Raw genomic sequence first — 22,216 nt, 5'->3', positions numbered from 1 at the left:
CTCTCCTCTGTGCCCTGAGAGGCCCTGCCAGAGCCTGGCCGGTGCCTGGGGGCAGCTCCCTTCTCTCAGGACATGTGGCTGTGAGTGTGTGCCCCTTACAAATGTTTTTGTGGTTCCAGGGAAGTACCTCAGACAAAAGAGAATCGACTTCCAGCTGCCTTACGACATCCTCTGGCAGTGGAAACACAACCAGGTAGGAGATAAGAAGTCACTGGGGTTGCCAAGATTTTGGGATCAGAAGGAAACAGCAGCGCTCGGGGGTTGCCAAGGTTGGGATGGGAAGGAAACAGCAACACCCGGAGCCTGTTAACACATCCCAGCTGCGCGAGGGGAGAAGGGATTTGCATATGTACTTCACCTTGAAAATTCCCATTATTCCATCTCCTGCAAAATAGCAACCCTGTGAGTTTCTGCTCTGAAAAAAAGTCATTAATTTGGCTGCAGACTTTTATTTTGGCAGTGCTGGTTTCAGACACGCCTCGGGAGAATTGGGATGTACTGCCAGCAGCACTGAGAAATTTCAGGCCTTGTTTTTCTTGGATCAATCCCAGCAGAGTGGAATTTATTTTTCACTTGCGAGCTGAAATTTTCATACCGAGGAAAGAGGAGAAACTGTTTAACAGTCTCGTTCTTTTTTAAAGAGCTTTAAATATGTGCAAGCTTAAAAATAGGATTTTTTTTTTTTTTTTTTCCCTGAGATGTTTTCACCAAGTGATTTACCACAGGATTTAAGGGAGAATCTGCCCTCAGCTCTGTGGTGGGAAAGTGCTCTCAGAGGTGTAACTTGAGCAGGTAAATGAGCAGGACACATTGCCAGGTGCTGTGGCTCCAGCTGCACTCCAACACCCCTGGAATCTGATCCTCAAGTCAGGAGCACTGGGAACATTTCAGCTGAGGACACTTTTCTTGCCATGGACTGACAATGCCTGTCTCATCTGTTCAGTATTTTATGAGTAATAAATAGATGGAATCTGTTTCCTTGACATTCCCCAGCTCTCCCTGGAATATTGGAGGCCCTTGCAGAGGAGTTTCTCTGCACAGGGGTGTGGAGATGTCTGGGTTGTTCCTGTGGGCCACGAGGGTCACCGAAGGAAGGTTCTTAGAGCAGGAAATGTGTGTGAAATAGAGAATAATTGGAAATTATTCCTTAAAGCTTGTTTGACAGGCTGGAATATAGATGAAATAATGAATTGTAAAGTAAGCTCTCCTTTCCCTTCCCATCATCTCTGCAGAGAAGATGAATCTGCATTTCTCGTGGCTCCCACCTGTACTCAAAGTTCTTACGGAATCCCAAAATCCTTTAGATTGGGAAAAACCCTTCAGATCATCGAGTCACTTTGATAAATCAGCACCTTGATTTTTTTTTTGTTTTCACTTTTTTAAGCATTGGCACATGGTGATTCCACCAAAGATGGTTTCTCCAAAGTAGATATAAATAATTCCTCTTCTTCTAAGCCCTGCTCAGGGGAGCCTGTCCTCAGGACAGCTCTTTGTCACATTGCTCTGGACAGACAGAATGAACAAACTGCTCCACTGTCTCACCAAGCCCAAATTCTGCTGCTTCAGGTTGTTCTTGTGACCTATTTGTTAATGCAGTCTGAGCCCAAAGAGAACACAGATTTCTAGTAATGATTACGGAACAGTTGCCTATGTACAGAACATAATTTCCCTGCTCCTTTTGAATAACAGATGCACTTATGCAATGTATTAAAATATTCTTTCTCTTCCTTTTAGTTGTATAAAAAGCCAGATGTCCCACTTTATAAAAAAATCCGTTCCAGTAAGTAAAATCTTATTACTAAACTGTGATAACTGTGGAATTTTCGTGTGACACCCTCCTTTCTGTCCTGCTCTTTGTCCTACCAAAGACACTTCCACCTGGCTTTTTTTTTTACTTTACTGATTGGAATGATAATACTGTAGATAAACAGTTCTGGTTTTTCACCTGAAAAGAATTCTTTTCCCTATTTGGGTTTGTTTTTCTTTTCTTTTTTCTTTTTTTTTTTTCCCTCCAGATGTCTACGTGGATGTCAAACCTCTCTCTGGCTACGAGGCCACCACGTGCAACTGTAAGAAACCAGAGGATGACAGTGGGAAGGGCTGTGTGGAGGATTGTCTGAACAGGTTAGAAATGGATTCTTCCTCATCATCTCCTAGCAAGAGTTCTGCTGGGTGCACCCCAGCAACAAAGCCATCATCCCAGCGAGGGAAATTCCCACTTGGACCCTCCTGGAGCAGCTCTGGGGTCCCCCAGATTGTCACTGAGGCCCCTTCACAGCCACTCCCAGCTGCTCCCAGTTTGACCAGTTCCCTCCCAGCTCCAGGCTGTGGATCCTTCCAGCCCTGGCATGGTGGAGCAGCCACAGGAGCAGCTCCAGCTGCTGCCCCTGGGGAGGGACCCTGGGCTTGTGTCCCCAACGGGGCTCGTGTCCCCTCCCTGGGCTCGTGTCCCCAACGGGGCTCGTGTCCCCAACGGGGCTCGTGTCCCCAACTGGGCTCGTGTCCCCCCTTGGGCTCTTGTCCCCCCTGGGGAAGGACCCTGGGCTTCTGTCTCCCCTGCACTCGTGTCCCCTCCCTGGGCTCGTGTCCCCCCTTGGCCTCGTGTCCCCCACTAGGGAGGGACCTTGGGCTTGTGTCCCCAACTGGGCTCTTGTCCCCAACTGGGAGGGTCCCTGGCCTCGTGTCCCCCCCATTGGGAGGGACCTTGGGTTCGTGTCCCCCCCGGGCTTGTGTCCCCCACTAGGGAGGGACCTTGGGCTCGTGTCCCCAACTGGGCTCGTGTCCCCTCCCTGGGCTTGTGTCCCCTCCCTGGGGAGGGACCCTGAGCTCATGTCCCCTCCTGAGCTTGTGTCCCCAACTGGGCTTGTGTCCCCAACTGGGAGGGTCTCTGGGCTCATGTCCCCCTCCTGGGCTCGTGTCCCCCCCTTGGCCTCGTGTCCCCCCCAGTCCTCGTGTCCCCCCGAGCTGTGCCCGGTGCTCTGGGGGCTCAGAGTGGCCACTTGGCCACGGGCAGGCACAGGGGCAGTGCCCGGCCCGGCCCCTTGCCCGGGGCACAGCCTGCAGGAGCTGCACCTGCGCCAGGTGAGTCCCAGCCCTGCCCTGCCCCTTCTCCGGAGGAAATCCCAATAAAATCTCCTTTTTACCTTTTGAACAGCAGATCCCATTAAAATCTCCTTTTTGCCCTTTGAACGGCAGATCCCATTAAAATCTCCTTTTTGCCCTTTGAATGGCAGATCCCATTAAAATCTCCTTTTTGCCCTTTGAACGGCAGATCCCATTAAAATCTCCTTTTTGCCCTATGAATGGCAGTGAGAGCTAGGCAGGGAATCACTGTGTGAATTGCATCTTGAAAACAAGAAGTATTTTAGTTCTTCAATTACTTCTGTTTTGTTATTATTAATTTTTTTTAATGTATTGATTTATTATTGATTCATATATACATAATATATATAATACTGATTTTTTCTTGATTTATAAATTTATTTTATATTGATTTATTGTTGATTTATAGATCGATATGAATTACTATATATAACCTATATGCATTTTTATATATTTATGTATTTTATATAAATAATATAAAATATATATAAATAAATTGAAATCACATATATAAATAATTATATAAAATGTATATAATTTTATGTTTCTATATTTTATATTTATAATTGTTATATTTATAAAAATATATATAAATATATTTTATATATTTATATATAAGTATATATTTGTAATTATATTAAAGTTTGATATATTTATAAAGTTTTATATATTTATAAAATTTTATATATTTATGTTTTTAATATTTATGAATAATTATATATTATGTTTGTGGTTATGTATATATTTATAGCTTGATTTAATAGCTATAAATTATTATATATTACTTATGTGATGATGTATATATTTATATCTCAATTTCATATATTGATTTTTTATTTTTATTTATTATCGCATTTATTCTTATTTTCTTATTACCTTCACATTTATGCTTTTATCCCAGAGCACCCTTCCCCTGCCTTCACGTTGTGTGTCGTCCCTTTTTAGGATGATCTTCGCCGAGTGTTCCCCCAACACGTGCCCCTGCGGGGAGCAGTGCTGCAACCAGCGCATCCAGAGGCACGAGTGGGTGCAGTGCCTGGAGAGGTTCCGGGCCGAGGAGAAGGGATGGGGCATCCGCACCAAAGAGCCCCTGAAAGCAGGACAGTTCATCATCGAGTATCTGGGAGAAGTTGTTAGCGAGCAAGAATTCAGGTGCCAACATTGATTTGTTGCTTTTTCGCATGCAAAGGCCCATGAATTATTTTTAGCGTCTGCGGTTGTGGTTGGGTTATCCTAAAGCAGGAGAACGAGGGGGAAAAGGAAGGTTTGGAATTCTGGGGGTTTTGGTTAACCAAGTTTTTCTCAGTGCAGTATTGAGGGGTGATTAATGTTTGAAATGGATCATCTTCCTCATCTGCCCTATAAATGCAAAATGCCACCAGAAGGCAGCTGCAGTCTCCTCACACAGAGATAAACCCTGACCCCTGTCCCTGTGCTCTTGTGATCCATGGATGTGATTCCAGAACCTGCCCAGGAAGAATTCCGAGGGTTTTGGTTAACCAAATTATTCTCAGTCCAGAAAAGAGGGGTGAATAATGTTTGAAATGGATCATCTTCCTCATCTGCCCCATAAATGCCAAATGCCACAAGTGACTGGATGTGAGAGGAGAACTCTGCAGGATTTGGGCTGCACCAGGTGGAACTGAGGGCCAGAGTGGGGCTGCAAGGAGCATGGGCTTCTGCAAAAAAATGTGAAGGAAAAAGAACAAGTGGAAGCATGGAAAGAAATTGTCTTGTTAATTCCGTGGGATATTTGAGATTGGAGGGACTTGCTGCTCTCAGCTGCATTCTCCTCACACAGAGATAAACCCTGACCCCTGTCCCTGTGCTCTTGTGATCCATGGATGTGATTCCAGATGCTGCCCACTCAGGAGGAAGCTGGTTGTTACAGACACCCCAAGGAATGCACACTTGCATTTTCTCTTCCATACATGAAATTTCTACAAATAATCTGCAGGACTCTATTGTTAATGCAGGCAAACCCAATGAGAAGAAATGAGGATGTCTGACTCAATTCAGAAGGCTGAATTATTTCTTTATTATAACTATGCTAAAATACACTAATATGCTATATAAAAGGAAGACACTAAAACTACACGCTACTTTCTCTGACTCTAACACAATTTGTGACCCTCTCTGAGAGCCCAGCCCCAGGTGGGTTGGATTGGCCATCAGGCTCAAACAATCCTCACCAGAATCCAATCAAGCACTCACTCCAGGTAAACAATTCTCCAAACACATAGGAAAAACAAGAAGCAGAAATAGAAATTGTTTTCTCTTTCATTTCTCTCTGTGCACCTCTGTGAAAAGTCCTGAGAGGGAGAGAGAAATGTGTTTGCCACAGGACTCAAAAGGGGGCATTCCAGAAGAGCAAATTTCTGAATTCTAACCCAAGCTCTGTCATTGACCTTGACTTATAAAAATAGGTACAATAAGGGTTTCCCTCCATCTCTAGGTGCACAGTTGTTGCAGAATTTCTGAGGGAGAGAGGGCATGATTTATGTCTGGAGTGAGAATTGAGCTCTACCTACTTGGACTAGGCATTGATGAGTGGCCTTGGTGGGGCCTGGAAGCCTTTGATGCAGTGAGAATTCAGTTGTGGCGCAGTCAGAAATTATGTTAAGGTAATTACAAAGTAATGAGCTGTCTGAGTGTGAATTAGGGTAGAGCTGCAGCGTGAAAAGCCTGACCACCTTAAGGCAAAGGTAAACAATGTTAGCGTGCCAATCAGACTATATAGAAGTGTATAAAAACTGCCATCTTCTCTGGAATAAATGGAGAACATTGCATTAATCACACAGGTTGGATGTGCATTCTACCCTGTCCAGCTTTCCCTGGTCACCACAGTTCTATCAAATATAAAAGATTATCAATGCTTTTTCTTCCAAACCCTCTCTGAGAGGTTTGTGTGGGGACAAGCAGAATGACGAGCTGCACCCTGTGTTGCCCCCAGGAACCGGATGATTGAGCAGTACCACAACCACAGCGACCATTACTGCCTGAACCTGGACAGTGGCATGGTCATCGACAGCTACCGCATGGGCAACGAGGCTCGCTTCATCAACCACAGCTGCAACCCCAACTGCGAGATGCAGAAATGGTGAGCAGGGGCGTTCTGCTCCCTGGGAGAACCCGTGTGCCCAGAGAGGGAGAGAGCCAGTTCAGCTGAGGGACTCAGATCTAAAAACAGGGAGGGAATCGAGCTGGAAATAATCTTTACACGGTGCTCAAGAGAAGCTGTGTGGTGTTGGTGAGTGCTGGATGCTTTGGAGGCAGGATCCAAGTTTGCTGGCAGATCCAGCACTGCTGGATGTCGCACTGGGATATTTCCCTCCCAGCTTTTCTGGTTACGCTGGGCTCTTTCCCTCCCAGTATTGCTGCTTTTCACACTCTTAATCTGCTGTGAAGGTTGAAGCCTGGGTAATGCTCTAAAATCGTCTATCTGTGTATAAACCCTTTGTTTTGACAATTCAAATATTTTTTTAAAGCAGGGTTAAAAAAGAAATAATGGGATTCCAGCACACCAGCACTTAGGAGGAAGTACTGCTGAGGGATTTGTAGTGAGTGATTTGCAGGGAAATGGCAAATGGTGGAACAGGAGTCACTGCACATCAGAGTAGCTCATGGTTCTCAAGTGATTCTAGATTTAAGCAACAATAAAGTTTTAAACATGAAAATCCAACTCAAAATAAAATAGTTGAAGAGATAGAGGGGATTCTGCCCTGCTCAGGTGAGGCCCCTCCTTGCAGAGCTGCCTCCAGTCTGAGGCAGAATTCTGGGGGTTTTGGTTAACCAAGTTTTTCTCAGTCCAGTATTGAGGGGTGATTAATGTTTGAAATGGATCATCTGTCCTATAAATGCAAATTGCCACAAGTGACTGGATCTGAAAGGAAAACTCCGCAGGAAGGACGTGGAGCTATTGGAGGGTCTGGAGGAGGCACCAAATTTATTAGAGGGAAAGAGCAGCTGTGCTATGAGGAAAGGCTGAGAGAACTGGGGTGGTTCAGCCTGGAGAAGAAGAGCCCCAAGTGTCCTAATTGTGTCCTTCTGGTACCTGAAGGAGCTGCAGGGAAGATGGAGAGAGGTTATTTCCAATTATTTATTTTATTTATGTCCTGGAGTGACAGGACAGGGGGCTATGTCTTCCCACTGCCATAGTTTATTGTAAGAGATAAATAAAAGAAATGCACAAGCATAAGCCAGGGCACGGCAGAGGTGTTGCTGCCTGTCTCTAACACTGCCACTCTGTGCACAAAGATGGTTTTATGTTGAATTTTTGGGTATTTGATTGTATTTTCCCCAGGTCTGTGAACGGTGTGTATCGGATTGGGCTCTATGCACTGAAGGACATGCCTGCTGGGACTGAGCTCACCTATGACTACAACTTCCACTCATTTAATGTTGAAAAGCAGGTAAAAACCCCTGTGAGACCTTGAAAAAAATCTCACTGAGGCCTAACAGTTCTGTAAAGTGTAAAAATTAACAAAACCCGTCACGTTGTATTAGGCAGAAAATGTTTTAATATTGAGAATGAATCTAAACATTTGGGGTTTATTTGATTTTTTTTTTTTTCCCTCAAAGCAACTCTGCAAATGTGGCTTTGACAAATGCAGAGGAATAATTGGGGGTAAAAGTCAACGCATGAATGGACTCTCAAGCAAAAGCAACCAGCCTGTGAGCACCCACAGAAGACCTGGGAGGTCGAAAGAGAAGAGGAAGTCAAAGCACAAACTAAAGAAGAGAGTAAGTAGGAAAGACAGAGCTTGGGTGGGAAATCAGTCTGTGCCACCAGACCAAAAAGTGGTCGTTTTGTAAATTTTAAACTTGAAACAGAAACTTTAAACAGAAGTACAGTAGAGTAATGCTGCAGGCTCTGTCTCAGGGCTGCTTTGCTGAGTTCTTGGCACAGTTTTTCCTGTCTATCAGAACAATCTCTTTTTCCAGAGGGGCCACATCCCCGAGGAACCCAGTGAAAGCGTGAACGCCCCAACCAGGCTGACACCTCAGCTGCAGATGAAGCCCATGTCTAACAGGGAAAGGTAAGGGCTGATTTCAGGGGGATTTGCCTCAGAAATGGAGTGCTGTGCAAATACTGGTGTCTTCTTCTAGAAGATGGATCATGGTGAAATTTCTGAGGGTGCAGCTTAGTTCTCCTTTACCAGCCAGGCTGGAATTGCTCTCCACTGAGGAGAGAAGACGCAGGATACACCTCTGAATATCCAGCTTTTCCCCCACATTAAAGAATGAATTTCCCAGTAAAAACAGCTTCTTGAATAGCTGCCTAATCTCTGCAGGAATTTTGTGCTGAAACACCACGTGTTCTTGGTACGGAACTGGGAGAAGATCAGGCAGAAGCAGGAGGAGGTGAAGCACGTCAGTGACAGCATGCACAGCTCCTCGCTGTACACGCGCTGGAACGGGATCTGCCGCGACGACGGCAACATCAAATCAGGTGAGGCCACCCCGGGACACAAAGAGTTAAAACTCTATGCAAATCCATTCTTGGAATGAGTAACTTGCAATGTTGGTACATATTTGTCTTGGTTTGACAAGCCAGGTGTCTGTGAAGGAAGGCAAAAGCCTCCTGTGAAATGGAAAAGGTAAATCTCCTCCCTCCGAATTACCACAATTTTCAAAAAGGCTCTCAGGCAAGATATGGGAATGGGAATAATAGTTCTTTACTAGGAGAAAAACTAAATTTAAAAAATAATAATAAAAATGTAATTAGTACAAACAAAATTACTGATAGAGTCAGAAACCTGACACCCTGAGGAGTCAGGGTGTTGGGAATAGTCCAGTTAAATGGTGGCTGCTCCTCCTGGAGGGGCAGATGAAATGCTGCTGAAGAAGGGTGGAGTTTTCCCTGAAGGTCTGATAATAGTTGGGCCTGGTCTTCCTCTGGGGATCCAGCAGAGAAGAAGCTGCTCCTCTGGGAATCCAGCAAAGGGCTGCCCAGTGTCCCAAAAAATGCTGATTTTATGCAGGTAGGATGCTTGGCTCCTCCCTCTGGGTGGAGCATCTCACAATGGATGATGTAACTTTATCAGTCATGCAGTGAGTCATTCCATGGCCCATTAACAGAAGATATCTCCTTGGAGGGAGGCATTGTCCTTGGAAGAGATAAGAAAACTGCCCAACCTCCAACAGATGGCAATAGAATACATGCTTATCTTACAAGCCAAGACATGAGGCCAGCCCAGGACACAAAGAGTTAAAACTCTCTGTAAATCCATTCTTGGAATGAGTGACTTGCAATGTTGGTACATATTTGTCTTGGTTTGACAGGCCAGGTGTCTGCTGAGGAAGGCAGGAAATGAAAATGAAATGGAAAATGTAAACCCTCTCCCTCCGAATTAAAATTGAAATTAAAAGGCAAAGATATGGGAATAGGAATAACAGTTCTTTACTAGGACAGCTAAAAATACAAATGTAATAGTAGAAACAAAAAAAACAACCTACTAACAGAGAATTTGCCCTGGCACCCCGTGGGTCGGGGAGGTGGCTGCAGTGCCATTCCATGGTGGCTCAGCCCTCCTGCAGGATCCTGGAGGATCCTGTGCTTCTGCTGGAGCAGGATCCTGGACAAGGGAGGAGTTTTCCTCTGAAAAAAAGGAAGATGAGCCTTTTTTCTGGTGGTGGAGATGGGCCTGGGCCCCTCTGGGAATGCAGTGGGAGGAAAGCTGCTCCTCTGGGAATGCAGTGGGAGGAAAGCTGCTCCTCTGGAAATGCAGTGGGAGGAAAGCTGCTCCTCTGGGAATGCAGTGGGAGGAAAGCTGCTCCTCTGGAAATGCAGTGGGAAAAGCTGTTCTGGTGTCCCAAAATCCCAGGTTATATCCAAGTAGGAATTCTTGGCTCCTCCCCGTGGGCAGAGCATTTCCCCATGGGGTGGTGGAATTTCATCAGCCATGCAGGGACACTCAGTGATCCATGAACAGAAGATAATTAATTAATGGCCCATGAACAGCAGAGATCTCCTGGAGGGAGGATTGGTTTGTGGAAGACATAAATAAAACTGCCCAGTGAACAGAAGAGAACTGCCCCACCTGCTTTTAACAGTGTAAAACAGTGTTAATTTTAACAATTAACAGAAGATAACAGATGGAAATAAAATACACACCCCCAACCACATCTTGTAACTCAGGACACATCTTCATTTAATAATCGACGCTGGAGTTGCTGCACCAGAGAAGATGCTGTGGTTGGATCTCTTACATATTTCTGGTTTAGGAAGGAATACTTATGTGGAGTGTGAAAGTCACGTTCACTCTCCTGGGAAAATTTTAAAAGTTTAATAAAGGACAATAAGAGACAAGGACCATAGAGCAGAGGTTATTATGGCCCTCAGCCAAGAGCACATTGTTATATTCAGGGATACCCCTTAAATACCTTTTCCATTCATTATCTTGCATATTCATAGACTATTATGCATATGCATAACTAGTTTACATCTTCCAGGAGCTATTTTACATGGTCCCTCCTTGGGTCTGCCTTTGGCTGTGGTTTTGGCTCCTCTTTAAAAAGCATATCTGTATAACAGAGTTACTTTGACACCACATGTATAAAATCCATTTTAACATTTGCAAAAAGCCATGTTATAATAGTCTATAACACATGCTTATATCAGCTATTTCACTAAGCTTAATTAACAATAGAAATAAAAACTATGTAAAAAAGTTACTTTGACACCACATGTATAAAATCCATTTTAACATTTGCAAAAAGCCATATTATAATATATATCTATAACATATACTTCTATCAGCTATTTCGTTAAGCTTAATTAACAGCAGAAATAAAAACTATATATATATAGATAACAAGGTTACTTTAACACCACATATATAAAATCCATTGTAACATTTCCAAAAAGTCATATTATGTCTATAGCACATACTTATATCAGCTACTTCACTATGTCTAAGCATAATTAACAAATAAAAAACATATCTTTATAATAAAGTTACTTTAACATCACACATATAAAAACTATATATATAACAAATTTGCTTTAATATCACACATATAAAAACTATTTATACATAACGAAGTTACTTTAATATCACACATATAAAATCCATTTTAACATTTGAGAAAAGTCAATGTTATAATATGTATAATATGTATCTTACACATATCAGCTCTTCCACTACTATGCCTAAGCGTAATTAACAGAAATAAACCCCATATTTTTATAACAAAGTTATTTAGCACCACACACACAAAATCCATTTGAACTTGTGCAAAAAGCCAATGTTATAATATGTATCTATAGCAAATAGTTATCAGCTATTTCACTACTATGTCTAGGCATAATTAACAAATAAAAACCATATCCTTTTAAGTTATTTTAACATCATACATATGAAAACTTTATATATAACAAAGTTATTTAACACCACACATATAAAATCCATTGTAACATTTGCAAAAAGCCAATGTTGTAATATGTATCTATAGCACAGTTATCAGCTATTTCACTACTATGTCTAAGCATAATTAACAAATAAAAACCATATCTTATAAGAAAGTTACTTTAACATCACATATTGAAAACTATATATATAATGATGTTACTTTAACATCACACATATAAAATCCATTTGAACATTTAAGAAAAGTCAATATTATAATATGTATCTTACACATATCAGCTCTTCCACTACTATGCCTAAGCGTAATTAACAGAAACAAACCCCATATTTTTATAGCAAAGTTATTTAACCCCACACGTACAAAACCCATTTGAACTTGTGCAGAAATCCAGTGTTGTAACGTGAATCTCTGCCCCTCTCCCTCTCTCAGACGTGTTCATGACCCAGTTCTCGGCGCTGCAGACGTCGCGCTCGGTGCGGACGCGGCGCTTGGCGGCGGCTGAGGAGAACCTCGAGGTGGCTCGTGCCGCCCGCCTGGCTCAGATCTTCAAGGAGATATGTGACAGCATCATATCCTACAAAGGTGAAGGTGATTCTCTTTAAAAAAATCGCTGTGGGCGTGTTTTCAACCTTAGGAAATGGACTCTGTGAATAGGAAATGCTAGAAAAATAACGGTGTTAAGTAACTCCTGGTTTTTAAAATGTCTTCCCTTTCCAGTAATCACTTTGCTTCAGCCTCAACACAACACCCTGCTTTACCACCAGAATCTGCAGATGTTGCTGTCCTTTGAAATTGATTTTTCAAAATTCCAGAAAAAATCAGAAACTGTTGTCCTTGCGCTACCAACATCCAGAAATGCAGAAGCATTGAAATTCCTCATGGCTCAGATAACAGAGCCAGTAATCACTTTGCTTCAGCCTCAACACAACACCCTGCTTTACCACCAGAATCTGCAGATGTTGCTGTCCTTTGAAATTGATTTTTCAAAATTCCAGAAAAAATCAGAAACTGTTGTCCTTGCGCTACCAACATCCAGAAATGCAGAAGCATTGAAATTCCCCATGGCTCAGATAACAGAAAAGCCTTTTTTTAACCCAGATTGAATGTTGTTAATTGCTTTTCTTTGGAAGTTTCACTCCAGTGATGGCACTAAGCTCTGTTCCTCTTGCAGACTCCTCCAGGCAGGCGCTGGCAGCTCCTCTCCTGAACCTGCCCCCAAAGAAAAAGTAAGTGCTGCCTTCCCAGAGCTGCTTCTCTGATGGATTTGCACAGTGGGAATTGCTGAGTGGCGAGCCTGACATTGTGCCAACATTCCTGTTGTAGAAATGCAGACTATTATGAAAAGATCTCTGACCCCTTGGACCTTGCCACGATTGAGAAGCAGATCCTGACTGGTTACTACAAAACTGTGGAAGCTTTTGATGGGGACATGCTGAAGGTCTTCAGGAATGCAGAGGTGAGGTTCTGTCTGGTCTGATGGCTGTGCACTGGCAGCAGGGATGTGCCCTCCTTTAATGCTCTTACAGGAATGAAAGAAGAAATTTATTCTGGAGGAAGAGAACTCGTGCTGATCCATTCCTGATGAGGGCTCAGTAGCAAATCATGAGCCCTTGACTGCCCTAGGTCAGAGAGAAGGTCAAGGACACTCATGAAGAGCTGACCTAAAGAAATTTCTGTTCCTTTTGGAAGGGATACCCTGTTTTTTCAGTATGAGATGTCATGGAATCACAGAATCATGGAATGGTTGCAAAGGACCTTAAAGCTCATCCCATTCCACCCCTTGCCATGGGCAGGGACAACTTCCCCTGTCCCAGGCTGCTCCAAGCTCTGGGCAGCCTGGCCTGGGACCCTTCTAGGGATCCAGGAGCAGCCACAGCTCGTCTGGACATCTGTGCCAGGGCCCCTCCACCCTCACAGGGCGGAATTTCTCCCATATAGCCACCCTAAATTTCCTCTTTTTCAGTCTGAACTCATTCCCCCTTGTCCTGTCACTCCAGTTCCTGATGAATGATCCTTCTCCATCTTCCCTGGAGCCTCTTCAGACCCTGCAAGGGGCTCTGAGGTCTCCACACAACCTTCTCATCTCCAGGCTGACCATTCCCAGCCTGGCTCCATAGGGAAGGGGCTCCAGTCCCCTCAGCTCCAGCACTTCCATGTCCTTCCTCCATTGGGGGTCCTGGAACTGGACACAGCACCTCAGGTGGAGTCTCAGGAGAGCAGATGAGAGAGGAAGAATCCCTTTCCTTGATCTGCTGCCCATGCTCCTTTGGATGCAGCCCAGGACAGGGCTGGTTTCTGGGCTGTGAACACACATGGCCAGGGCACATTGACTTTTTGGTCACCCATCACCCCAAATCCTCCTCCCAGGGCTGCTCTCCGTTCCTCCCCTGTGCACATCACGTCCATGCACCTGCTGGCCAGAGCCAGGAGGGAGATGGAGATGTCACCCCAGCTTTGGGGCTGCAGCTGCAGGGAGAACCCCTCTTAGGCGTGCACATACAGGAGCTAAACAGGATGGCACTTGGAAATAAAGCTTTTTTTGGGGTTTTTTGTGATTTTTGCAGAAATACTACGGCAGGAAGTCCCCGACGGGGCGGGACGTGTGCCGGCTGCACAAGGCCCACTCCTGCCCAGGTGTGCACAGGCAGGATCTAAAAGGATGGCACTTGGAAATAAAGCTTTTTTTGGGTTTTTTTGTTATTTTTGCAGAAATACTATGGCAGGAAGTCCCCGACGGGGTGGGACGTGTGCCGGCTGCGCAAGGCCCACTCCTGCCCAGGTGTGCAAAGTCAGGATCTAAACAGGATGGCACTTGGAAATAAAGCTTTTTTGGGTTTTTTTTGTGATTTTTGCAGAAATACTACGGCAGGAAGTCCCTGACGGGGCAGGACGTGTGCCGGCTGCGCAAGGCTGGCCAGAGTCAGGAGGGAAATGGAGATGTCACCCCAGGTTTGGGGCTACAGGCCTCCCAGGCATGCATGGACAGGAGCTAAACACGATGGCACTTGGAAATAAAGCTTTTTTTGGGTTTTTTTGTGATTTTTGCAGAAATACTACGGCAGGAAGTCCCCGACGGGGCGGGACGTGTGCCGGCTGCGCAAGGCCCACTCCTGCCCAGGCATGCATGGACAGGAACTAAACAGGATGGCACTTGGAAATAAAGCTTTTTTGGGGTTTTTTTTTGTGATTTTTGCAGAAATACTACGGCAGGAAGTCCCCGACGGGGCGGGACGTGTGCCGGCTGTGCAAGGCCCACTCCTGCCCAGGTGTGCACAGGCAGGATCTAAACAGGATGGCACTTGGAAATAAAGCTTTTTTGGGGGGTTTTTTGTGCTTTTTGCAGAAATACTACGGCAGGAAGTCCCCGACGGGGCGGGACGTGTGCCGGCTGCGCAAGGCCTACTACAACGCGCGGCACGAGGCCTCGGCCCAGATCGACGAGATCGTGGGGGAGACGGCGAGCGAGGCCGACAGCAGCGAGACCTCGGTGTGTGACAAGGACAACGGGCACGAGAAGGACGAGGACGTCATCCGCTGCATCTGCGGCCTCTACAAGGACGAGGGGCTGATGATCCAGTGCGAAAAGTGCATGGTGGGTGTGCAGGTGTTAGTGGGGCTCGGGTTGCCAGAGACACCAGCGGTTGTGGGTTGCTGTGAGGTTGTTTATTGCGTGAATATATCGATCTCGAAGGCAAAGAGGTGTTAAAGTCCACGCAGAAGCTTTCTGGCACAGAGTCCCAGGCTGGAGCAGCAGTTGCAAGGCTGCTTTGTTGTATATTGTCCCAGGTTTTGTGCAGGAACTGCAGCAGCAGCAATTGTTCCCTGGTGTGGAGTGTGAGGTTCCAAGCAGCATCAGGGACCACAACCTTTCTTCTTTCTTCTTCTTTCTTCTTCCTTCTTTCTTCTTTCTTCTTTCTTCTTTCTTCTTTCTTCTTTCTTCTTTCTTCTTTCTTTCTTCTTTCTTCTTTCTTCTTTCTTCTTCTTTCTTCTTTCTTCTTTCTTCTTCTTTCTTCTTTCTTCTTTCTTCTTTCTTCTTTCTTCTTCTTTCTTCTTTCTTCTTTCTTCTTCCTTCTTTCTTCTTCCTTCTTCCTTCTTTCTTCCTTCCTTCTTCCTTCTTTCTTCTTCCTTCTTTCTTCTGCAGGGACCACAACCTTCTTCTTTCTTCTTCTTTCTTCTTTCTTCTTTCTTCTTCTTTCTTCTTCTTTCTTCTTCTTTCTTCTTCTTTCTTCTTCTTTCCTTCTTCTGTTGTCTTCTTCTTCTGTGTTTCTTCTTCTGTTTCTTCTTCACCTTCTCTTCTTCACCTTCTTCTTCACTTTCTTCTTCTTCCTCCTCTCCTTCTCTTCCTCGTCTTCCTCCTCCTTCTCCTCCTCTCTTCCTCTTCTTCTTGATTCTAAAACATTCTTTCTAAACCAATCTGGTTTTGATTCTAATGTACAAAAGTAGCATCAGTTCTTACCTAAAAATCTATTATCTACTTACACAAATGTACTATCTGTTTCCTATCTGTGTATTCTGTACTATCATGCAAATCCAAGTCATTTGGAAAAGATGATGGCAAAGAAAAACTGATAAAAAACTGCCACTATTCAAGCTGATATAAAGCAAACATAATAAATACAGTGCCATGGATTTCTTAAACAAAGCAGGTCATTATCTCAACATTTCCTACATGTCTCAGGAAGTTTCCTACAAACTTACTGGAAGGTTTGTAGCTGTAACCTGGTAGGACGTGCAGCCATTCGTGTGCCTGGGGGAGGTTTTGTTTGCTTGAATAGATTTTCTCCCAGCTGGTGAGTGAAAGAATCAAGCTCTGCATGTAGACACTCTGCTGGTTAACTAAAAACCTGGGGGAAAATTGGCTGATGGCATTCATCACATTTTCTCCACCCCTAAATATTCCAAGATATGATCAAATGCAATGCAAGATGCTTAAACTTACTTGCATATTTCCCATCTGCATAATTTATCTATGTGAATAGTTCTATTTACATGAGCAATTTTATTTGTTTTACATGAATAATTCTGTCTATTCTAGTGGCAAGGTTCTGTTTCTGTTGTGTCTAGGACTAAGTTACTGAACTTTAAACTAGGCCTTAGGGCTTTTACTAGCTAGCACAGTTTCTTAAGCCACTTAAAACACATTTCTACTTACTTAAAACCTAAAGCTTAAACTTATCTAAAACTATAACTTACACTTCTACTGACTTAAAACTTAAACCTACACCTCTAGTTGATATCTGTGTGGCTTAATAAATCTTAATTTCTCTGAAGAAATTCAACCCCTGCATTCATTTCCCTCTCTGAAGAACTCGGAGGGGCTTGCATTCCAGCAGGTGAGGAGGAGCCCAAAGGTTTCTCCTCTCTCTTCTCCTCCACAGCAAGTGGAGCTTTTCACCAGCAGTTAATTAATGGCAGCATTAATTAACTCCTCAGGCCTTTAACTTCCTCTCCACAAGAGGAGAGATTCTCTTTTCACAGAGAAAATGCAAATTGCATTGTGCAGGCGAGCTGAAACTGCCTCAGCTCTCTCGGGAGAGAGAAATTAATTTTAAAATTTTGGACTTTTACTGTTGCATGGAGATCTTGTCTGTCTGCTGACGTGGTGTGAAGTAGTTCACATAAAAATCTTAAATTTCCTGTGTGAAGTTTCTTGCTTTCTTTAATATTTGTTGAGAAAATGCAGTTTGCAGCTATAAGCTGTGCCAGGGCTCTGTGACTGGGAGTTTTATCTGTTTTATCTGTTTTTATCTGTTTTTATCTGTTTTTCCAGGTGTGGCAGCACTGTGACTGCATGGGTGTGAACTCGGATGTTGAACACTACCTGTGTGAGCAGTGTGAACCTCGAGCTGTGAACAGGGTAAAACAAAACTTCCTATTGCTCCCACAAAACTACAGCGGCTCCCTAGGGGTTTTTTTATATTTTTATTTAGAATTTGTATCTTTTAGGTTTGGTGAAGATTGATTTAGGTTCAGCTCCACAAGGGGTCAGTTTTTCTCTGTTTTTTTCTGTTTTTCTTTATGTATTTTTATAGGGTGGTGTGGGAATTGGAAAGATAGAAATCCTCACGGACTCAAGAGGGTTTGATTTGTAGCCTTAGAAGAAGCCTAAATCGATGTAAAAGCAAAATAAACAAACATTGAACTAAAAAAAACCATTAACTTATGCTTCTATAGTTAAAAGTAAGAATATACTTTAAGTAAGTAAGAGAAAATATATTATATTATAGATTATAGATTATATATAATATCATATTAAACAAGATTATAAAACTTTTGATAGCACAGTAATTTAATAATGTAATTGTATAAAATAAATGAATAATTTAGATATTGTAATAAAAACATATGTGTATACATGTAATAAAACCTTATTAGACAAAAATATCTACATTACAATAAAAAGAAATAAAAGCGATACATCAAAAAAGCAAAATAAACTCTATAACAGCCTATTGGCTCAGAAAGTTATATAATACCTTATAACAAAAAATCTATAACCAACTACTTCCTATCTTACAAATCTCACAACCTCTCAAACAAATATTATCTAAATAATATGTTTCTGTTATATCTGAGACTAAGTTACTGAATTTTAAACTAGGCCTTAGGGCTTTTGCTAGCTAGCACAGTTTCTTAAGACACTTAAAAGATATTTCTACTTACTTAAAACCTAAAGCTTAAACTTACCTAAAACTATAACTTACACTTCTACTGACTTAAAACTTAAACCTACACCTCTAGTTGATATCTGTGTGGCTTAATAAATCTTAATTTCTCTGAAGAAATTCAACCCCTGCATTCATTTCCCTCTCTGAGGAGCTCAGGGGGGTTTTCATTCCAGCAGGTGAGGAGCCCAAAGGATTGCACGTTCTTAGTGCAATCTGAATCCCATCCCTTGAATGAACACAACACCAACTGCAGCTGGCAGCCCAATTTTGGGCCAATCCTGGTGTGTGGAAAGGTCTGGGACCCTGGCAGGGTCAGAACCCCCTGGACAGAGCCCCAGAGACACTGGCTGTGATCTCTGTCCATGGAAAAGAGTTTTCAGTCTCACAGGATGAATTACCAGCTCTGAGTGTTTGATAGAAGCAATAATTAGTGTGGCATGGGTGCAAAAGTAAAATTTTAGGGTTCTAGATGAGGGGTCCAAAGGGGACAAGCTGGAGGAAATTGGGTGTGCCTTGTCCTTTTTCTCCTCCTTCATGCCCTCCATGTCTCACTGTGGTGTTGGCATTTTCTGTTGGTTCAGGCTGGGGACACACTGTCCAACGTAGGTGACAGATATTGGCACGTTCTTGTAAATGCAGCCCAGGGAGTTTCTGGTATTTAATGTTTGTCACATCCCACTGAGGGCAGAGCCCCACACGCTGCCCTGCAGGACAGAGCTGGGCAGGGCAGCAGAACATGTTAGAGATAAACAAAAATAAACAACCTGGAAACCAGCACAGACCAATTATGAATTCTTCTTTGGCAACGGGGCAGAAAGACAGAGACTTTTACAATCTGGGAATCATCAACACCACAAATTCTGACACTGGTGGGCAGCTGAGCATTCCCTTTTTATTTTTCTCCCTGCAGGAGGTTCCTATGATCCCTCGGCCTCACTATGCCCAGCCTGGCTGTGTTTATTACATCTGCCTCTTGAGGGATGATCTGCTGCTCCGCCAAGGTACGTGCTGCCCCTGGGTCCCTTCAGTGTGCAGGGATCTCTGGCATCACCCTGGCCAAAATATTTCCATTTTTCACAAGTGCACGCTGCCACTTGTGGCATCACCCTGTCCAAAATACTTTCATTTTTCACAACTGCAAGCTGCTACTTGTGGCATCACCCTGTCCAAAATACTTTCATTTTTCACAAGTGCAAGTTGCTCTCTCTGCAGTGCTGGGAGTGATACACAGTCAGAGTTCTCACAGGCTGTTGATGAAGAAACGTTAATTAGCACAGCCAGGGCTGTGCTGGCCAGGGGAGGATGACGCTGAGCCAACTGCTGGTAGTTAACATTTAGAAGTAAAGGCCAAGAAAGCTGTTAGATCTCCAGTATTTTAGTGCAGAATGGTCATTAAAACATCCAGCACATTGCTTGTGTGTTCCCTAAAGCTTATCTCTTCTGGACTGTGCTCTGAATTCCTGAATCTCTCCAAGCAGCTGCCCAATTCAGCTCACAGATTATTGCTTTTTTTTATTTCATGCCACAGATACACACAAGGCTAGAAAGAACCCTTTAGCATTATGAGGAAACTGCTCTTGAATGAGTGAAACCAGCTGATAAGTTTGCTAGAGGGGAATAGGAGAGTCTTCAGGAAAATGGGGAATTAAAAAAGGTCAAAACCCAGCATGTTCATTATCCCATCTGCAAGATTCTGGAATTTGCATTTAGCTCTCCTTGCTGGGTGTTGTTCTGCATTGTCTGCTCTTTCCAGAGTTCAGCCTTTGAGTGTCTCATGGTTTTTTGGTTTTTTTTTTGCTGGAGAGTAACTCACTTCAAGGGCTGTGTCAGAACTTGATTTTACATTTTGTGTTGAAATGGGTGATGTTTTATCTGGGACTTGTGGCATCTTCCAGGTGTTCAGAGCATTAACATAATTTCTGTCACGGTGCGTTAAATTTTACTTGTGTAAAATCTGATCTGATCTTGGTGACCTTAATTGGAGAAATGCCCTTTAAAGAGAGAAATCTCCCTCTGTGGGACATTTTTGGCAGGGGACTAAGGAGACCAAACTGCAGCTGTTGGGCACCAAATGCCTCTGCAGGCACAGGGAGCAGATGAAGCAAATTCCACCCCAAGGTGCTGGAACAGAACATGCAGCTCCAGCAGGGAAAGGAGAAATCCATGACCTTGTTGATTTTTCCAGCCAGAGTCCTCAGGCAGGACCTTTACTGTGCTGTGGGTGTATCAGGCAGCTTGGACAGTGAGAGGAAAAGCTTTTTTTACTCCCTCTGGTGTCTACAAGGCCTCATAATTCCACATTCCGAGGCAAAAACGTGGCCTGCAGCCCTTGAGGCTGTGTGTGGGTTTGCCTTTTCCTGGGAGTTGTGGACTGGGAAGAGGTGGATGCTGCCACAGAGCCTGGAAGTGCATTGAGAAGCTGCACCCTGAGTTCCAAGGTTAAGAGCTGATGTTTTGGGGGAAAAAGACTGAAATTCAGCTTTGTGAGTGGTCACACTCTGCTGTGACCAAATCCCTCTCATTCAGAGGGATCTCAGGGCTAGTTGCAGAACTTGTTTCTTAATTCCGTGGCAATTCTGCTGGAATTGTTGAGTTTTACATCACAGACAAGCTTCCTCTGCAGGAATTCCTTAATTCCTAAACCCAGGAGATGATGCAAATAAAACAGATCTGATCCATCCCTTGGAGTGAACATAGAGTTTTATCTTGGATAGGAATTGATAAACAGGGGTGAGAATGGATCCTGGAAAACCCACATATCCAGAAATTGTAACAAATCATCATCCCCTGGTGCACCAGCAACAGCTGCTGTGTTTTTTCCTTGGCAACTTCATCTTTGAGGTAGAACACCTGTATAAATTGGAATTGAAATCAAGTTTCTTGATCTTTAGAACAAGAGGGCATCTGTCTACATCTCCTTCTGAATGCTCCTTTTTCAGGCAGGCACAATAATGCTGGGCTTGCTTTCTTCTCACGGGAGAGGTGGGGAAGAAGAGTTGAAAAAAGATGGTTTAAAATTATTTACATTACATTTTGCATGATTTTATTGTTTATTATTTTACATCATTACATTACATTATGTTTAATTACATTCTGCTTGGGGCCAGTAGCTCCTCTCAGTATGTTCTTTGTTTTCTAAGAGTCTTTTGAGGGACCCAGCTCCCCAATTTATTTAAAAGTTCTCCCTAAAGTTGTGAAGGGAAGGTGGTGTTGTCCCAGTTTTAGCTCAGGTGGGAAGAAGACACCAAATTGTGTGGTCAAAATGCTGGAGGGAACAGAAGGATCCAGAGGGACCCAGAGAGGTGGGACCATGTGAAGTTTAAGTTGGATATATGGGAGAAATTTCTGCTTATGAGGAGTCCTTCAGAGTATCTTTTAAATTTAGACAAGATTGATAAATGAGATTATATGAATGAAAATAGAATTGTGCTTCACTTTAATCCTGAATCTGGTTATAGCAAAACTGGGGTGTTGATGGACACGTTGTTCTCAGTGGTTCCCTGGCATCTTTTCCCCAAATATGCTAATTAATAACACCAATATCCATGGAAGGAAAACAGCCATAGCTACACATACACAAAAACAGGGGGAAAAATGGAGAAAAAAAACACCAGGAGTCATTGCAATTTAATGGGAACATGAGAAAAATGTTCTGCCTGAGTCAAAAAAGGCAAAGGGAGTATCAGGAATTGTTATGCACAAAACAGCAGAACGATTGTGCCTTTCTGTGACCTCCTGTGCTGCCTGTCTGCCCTGTGCTGCTCTGACATCCCACTGCACTGGGGATCTCACTACCTGTAAAAACAAAGGTCATCCGACCTGGATCAACTTTTCTGTGGACAGAGTCTGCCCAGCTGATTTGGAGGGTGGATGATGAAAGTCTGTGAAACGCTCAGGAAGGTGCAACCGTGCAGAAATTAGGGAGCAAACAGAAATCAGCTGGCAACAGTGAAACTCTGGGCTGTAAAGATGTTTTTTACAAAAGCATAACTAGGCTGTGGCAAGCCTTGTTACAGAAGGGTGGAGAGGTCAGAGTATAAATGATTCCAAAAAAGATTAGGCAAATACTTGGA

The 22,216-nt window shown here is 43.5% G+C and overlaps 1 protein-coding gene across 3 annotated transcripts in view; it reads left to right on the top strand.

The window, feature by feature from the left end:
- Nucleotides 1–22,216, top strand: part of ASH1L (ASH1 like histone lysine methyltransferase) — a 76,809-nt gene that overhangs the window by 46,454 nt on the left and 8,139 nt on the right. The window contains exons 8-22 of one of the 3 annotated variants that reach the window (XM_021532166.2): nucleotides 120–193; nucleotides 1,735–1,780; nucleotides 2,016–2,124; nucleotides 4,048–4,254; nucleotides 6,056–6,202; nucleotides 7,406–7,514; nucleotides 7,684–7,845; nucleotides 8,047–8,141; nucleotides 8,397–8,554; nucleotides 11,905–12,057; nucleotides 12,647–12,701; nucleotides 12,799–12,931; nucleotides 14,819–15,067; nucleotides 17,246–17,332; nucleotides 19,054–19,144. In XM_021532166.2, coding sequence (XP_021387841.2) covers nucleotides 120–193; nucleotides 1,735–1,780; nucleotides 2,016–2,124; nucleotides 4,048–4,254; nucleotides 6,056–6,202; nucleotides 7,406–7,514; nucleotides 7,684–7,845; nucleotides 8,047–8,141; nucleotides 8,397–8,554; nucleotides 11,905–12,057; nucleotides 12,647–12,701; nucleotides 12,799–12,931; nucleotides 14,819–15,067; nucleotides 17,246–17,332; nucleotides 19,054–19,144 — 1,875 coding nt within the window. Of the gene's footprint in view, nucleotides 1–119; nucleotides 194–1,734; nucleotides 1,781–2,015; nucleotides 2,125–4,047; nucleotides 4,255–6,055; nucleotides 6,203–7,405; nucleotides 7,515–7,683; nucleotides 7,846–8,046; nucleotides 8,142–8,396; nucleotides 8,555–11,904; nucleotides 12,064–12,646; nucleotides 12,702–12,798; nucleotides 12,932–14,039; nucleotides 14,101–14,818; nucleotides 15,068–17,245; nucleotides 17,333–19,053; nucleotides 19,145–22,216 lie in introns of those variants that run through there. The other 2 variants (XM_021532165.2, XR_013341318.1) reach the window with 2 other exon arrangements.

This window comes from Lonchura striata, chromosome 33, assembly GCF_046129695.1.
Source record: "Lonchura striata isolate bLonStr1 chromosome 33, bLonStr1.mat, whole genome shotgun sequence".
Classification (NCBI taxonomy): Eukaryota; Metazoa; Chordata; class Aves; order Passeriformes; family Estrildidae; genus Lonchura; species Lonchura striata.
The sequence above is the reverse complement of the archived record's forward strand: the minus strand, read 5'-3'. Positions and strand labels throughout refer to the sequence as shown.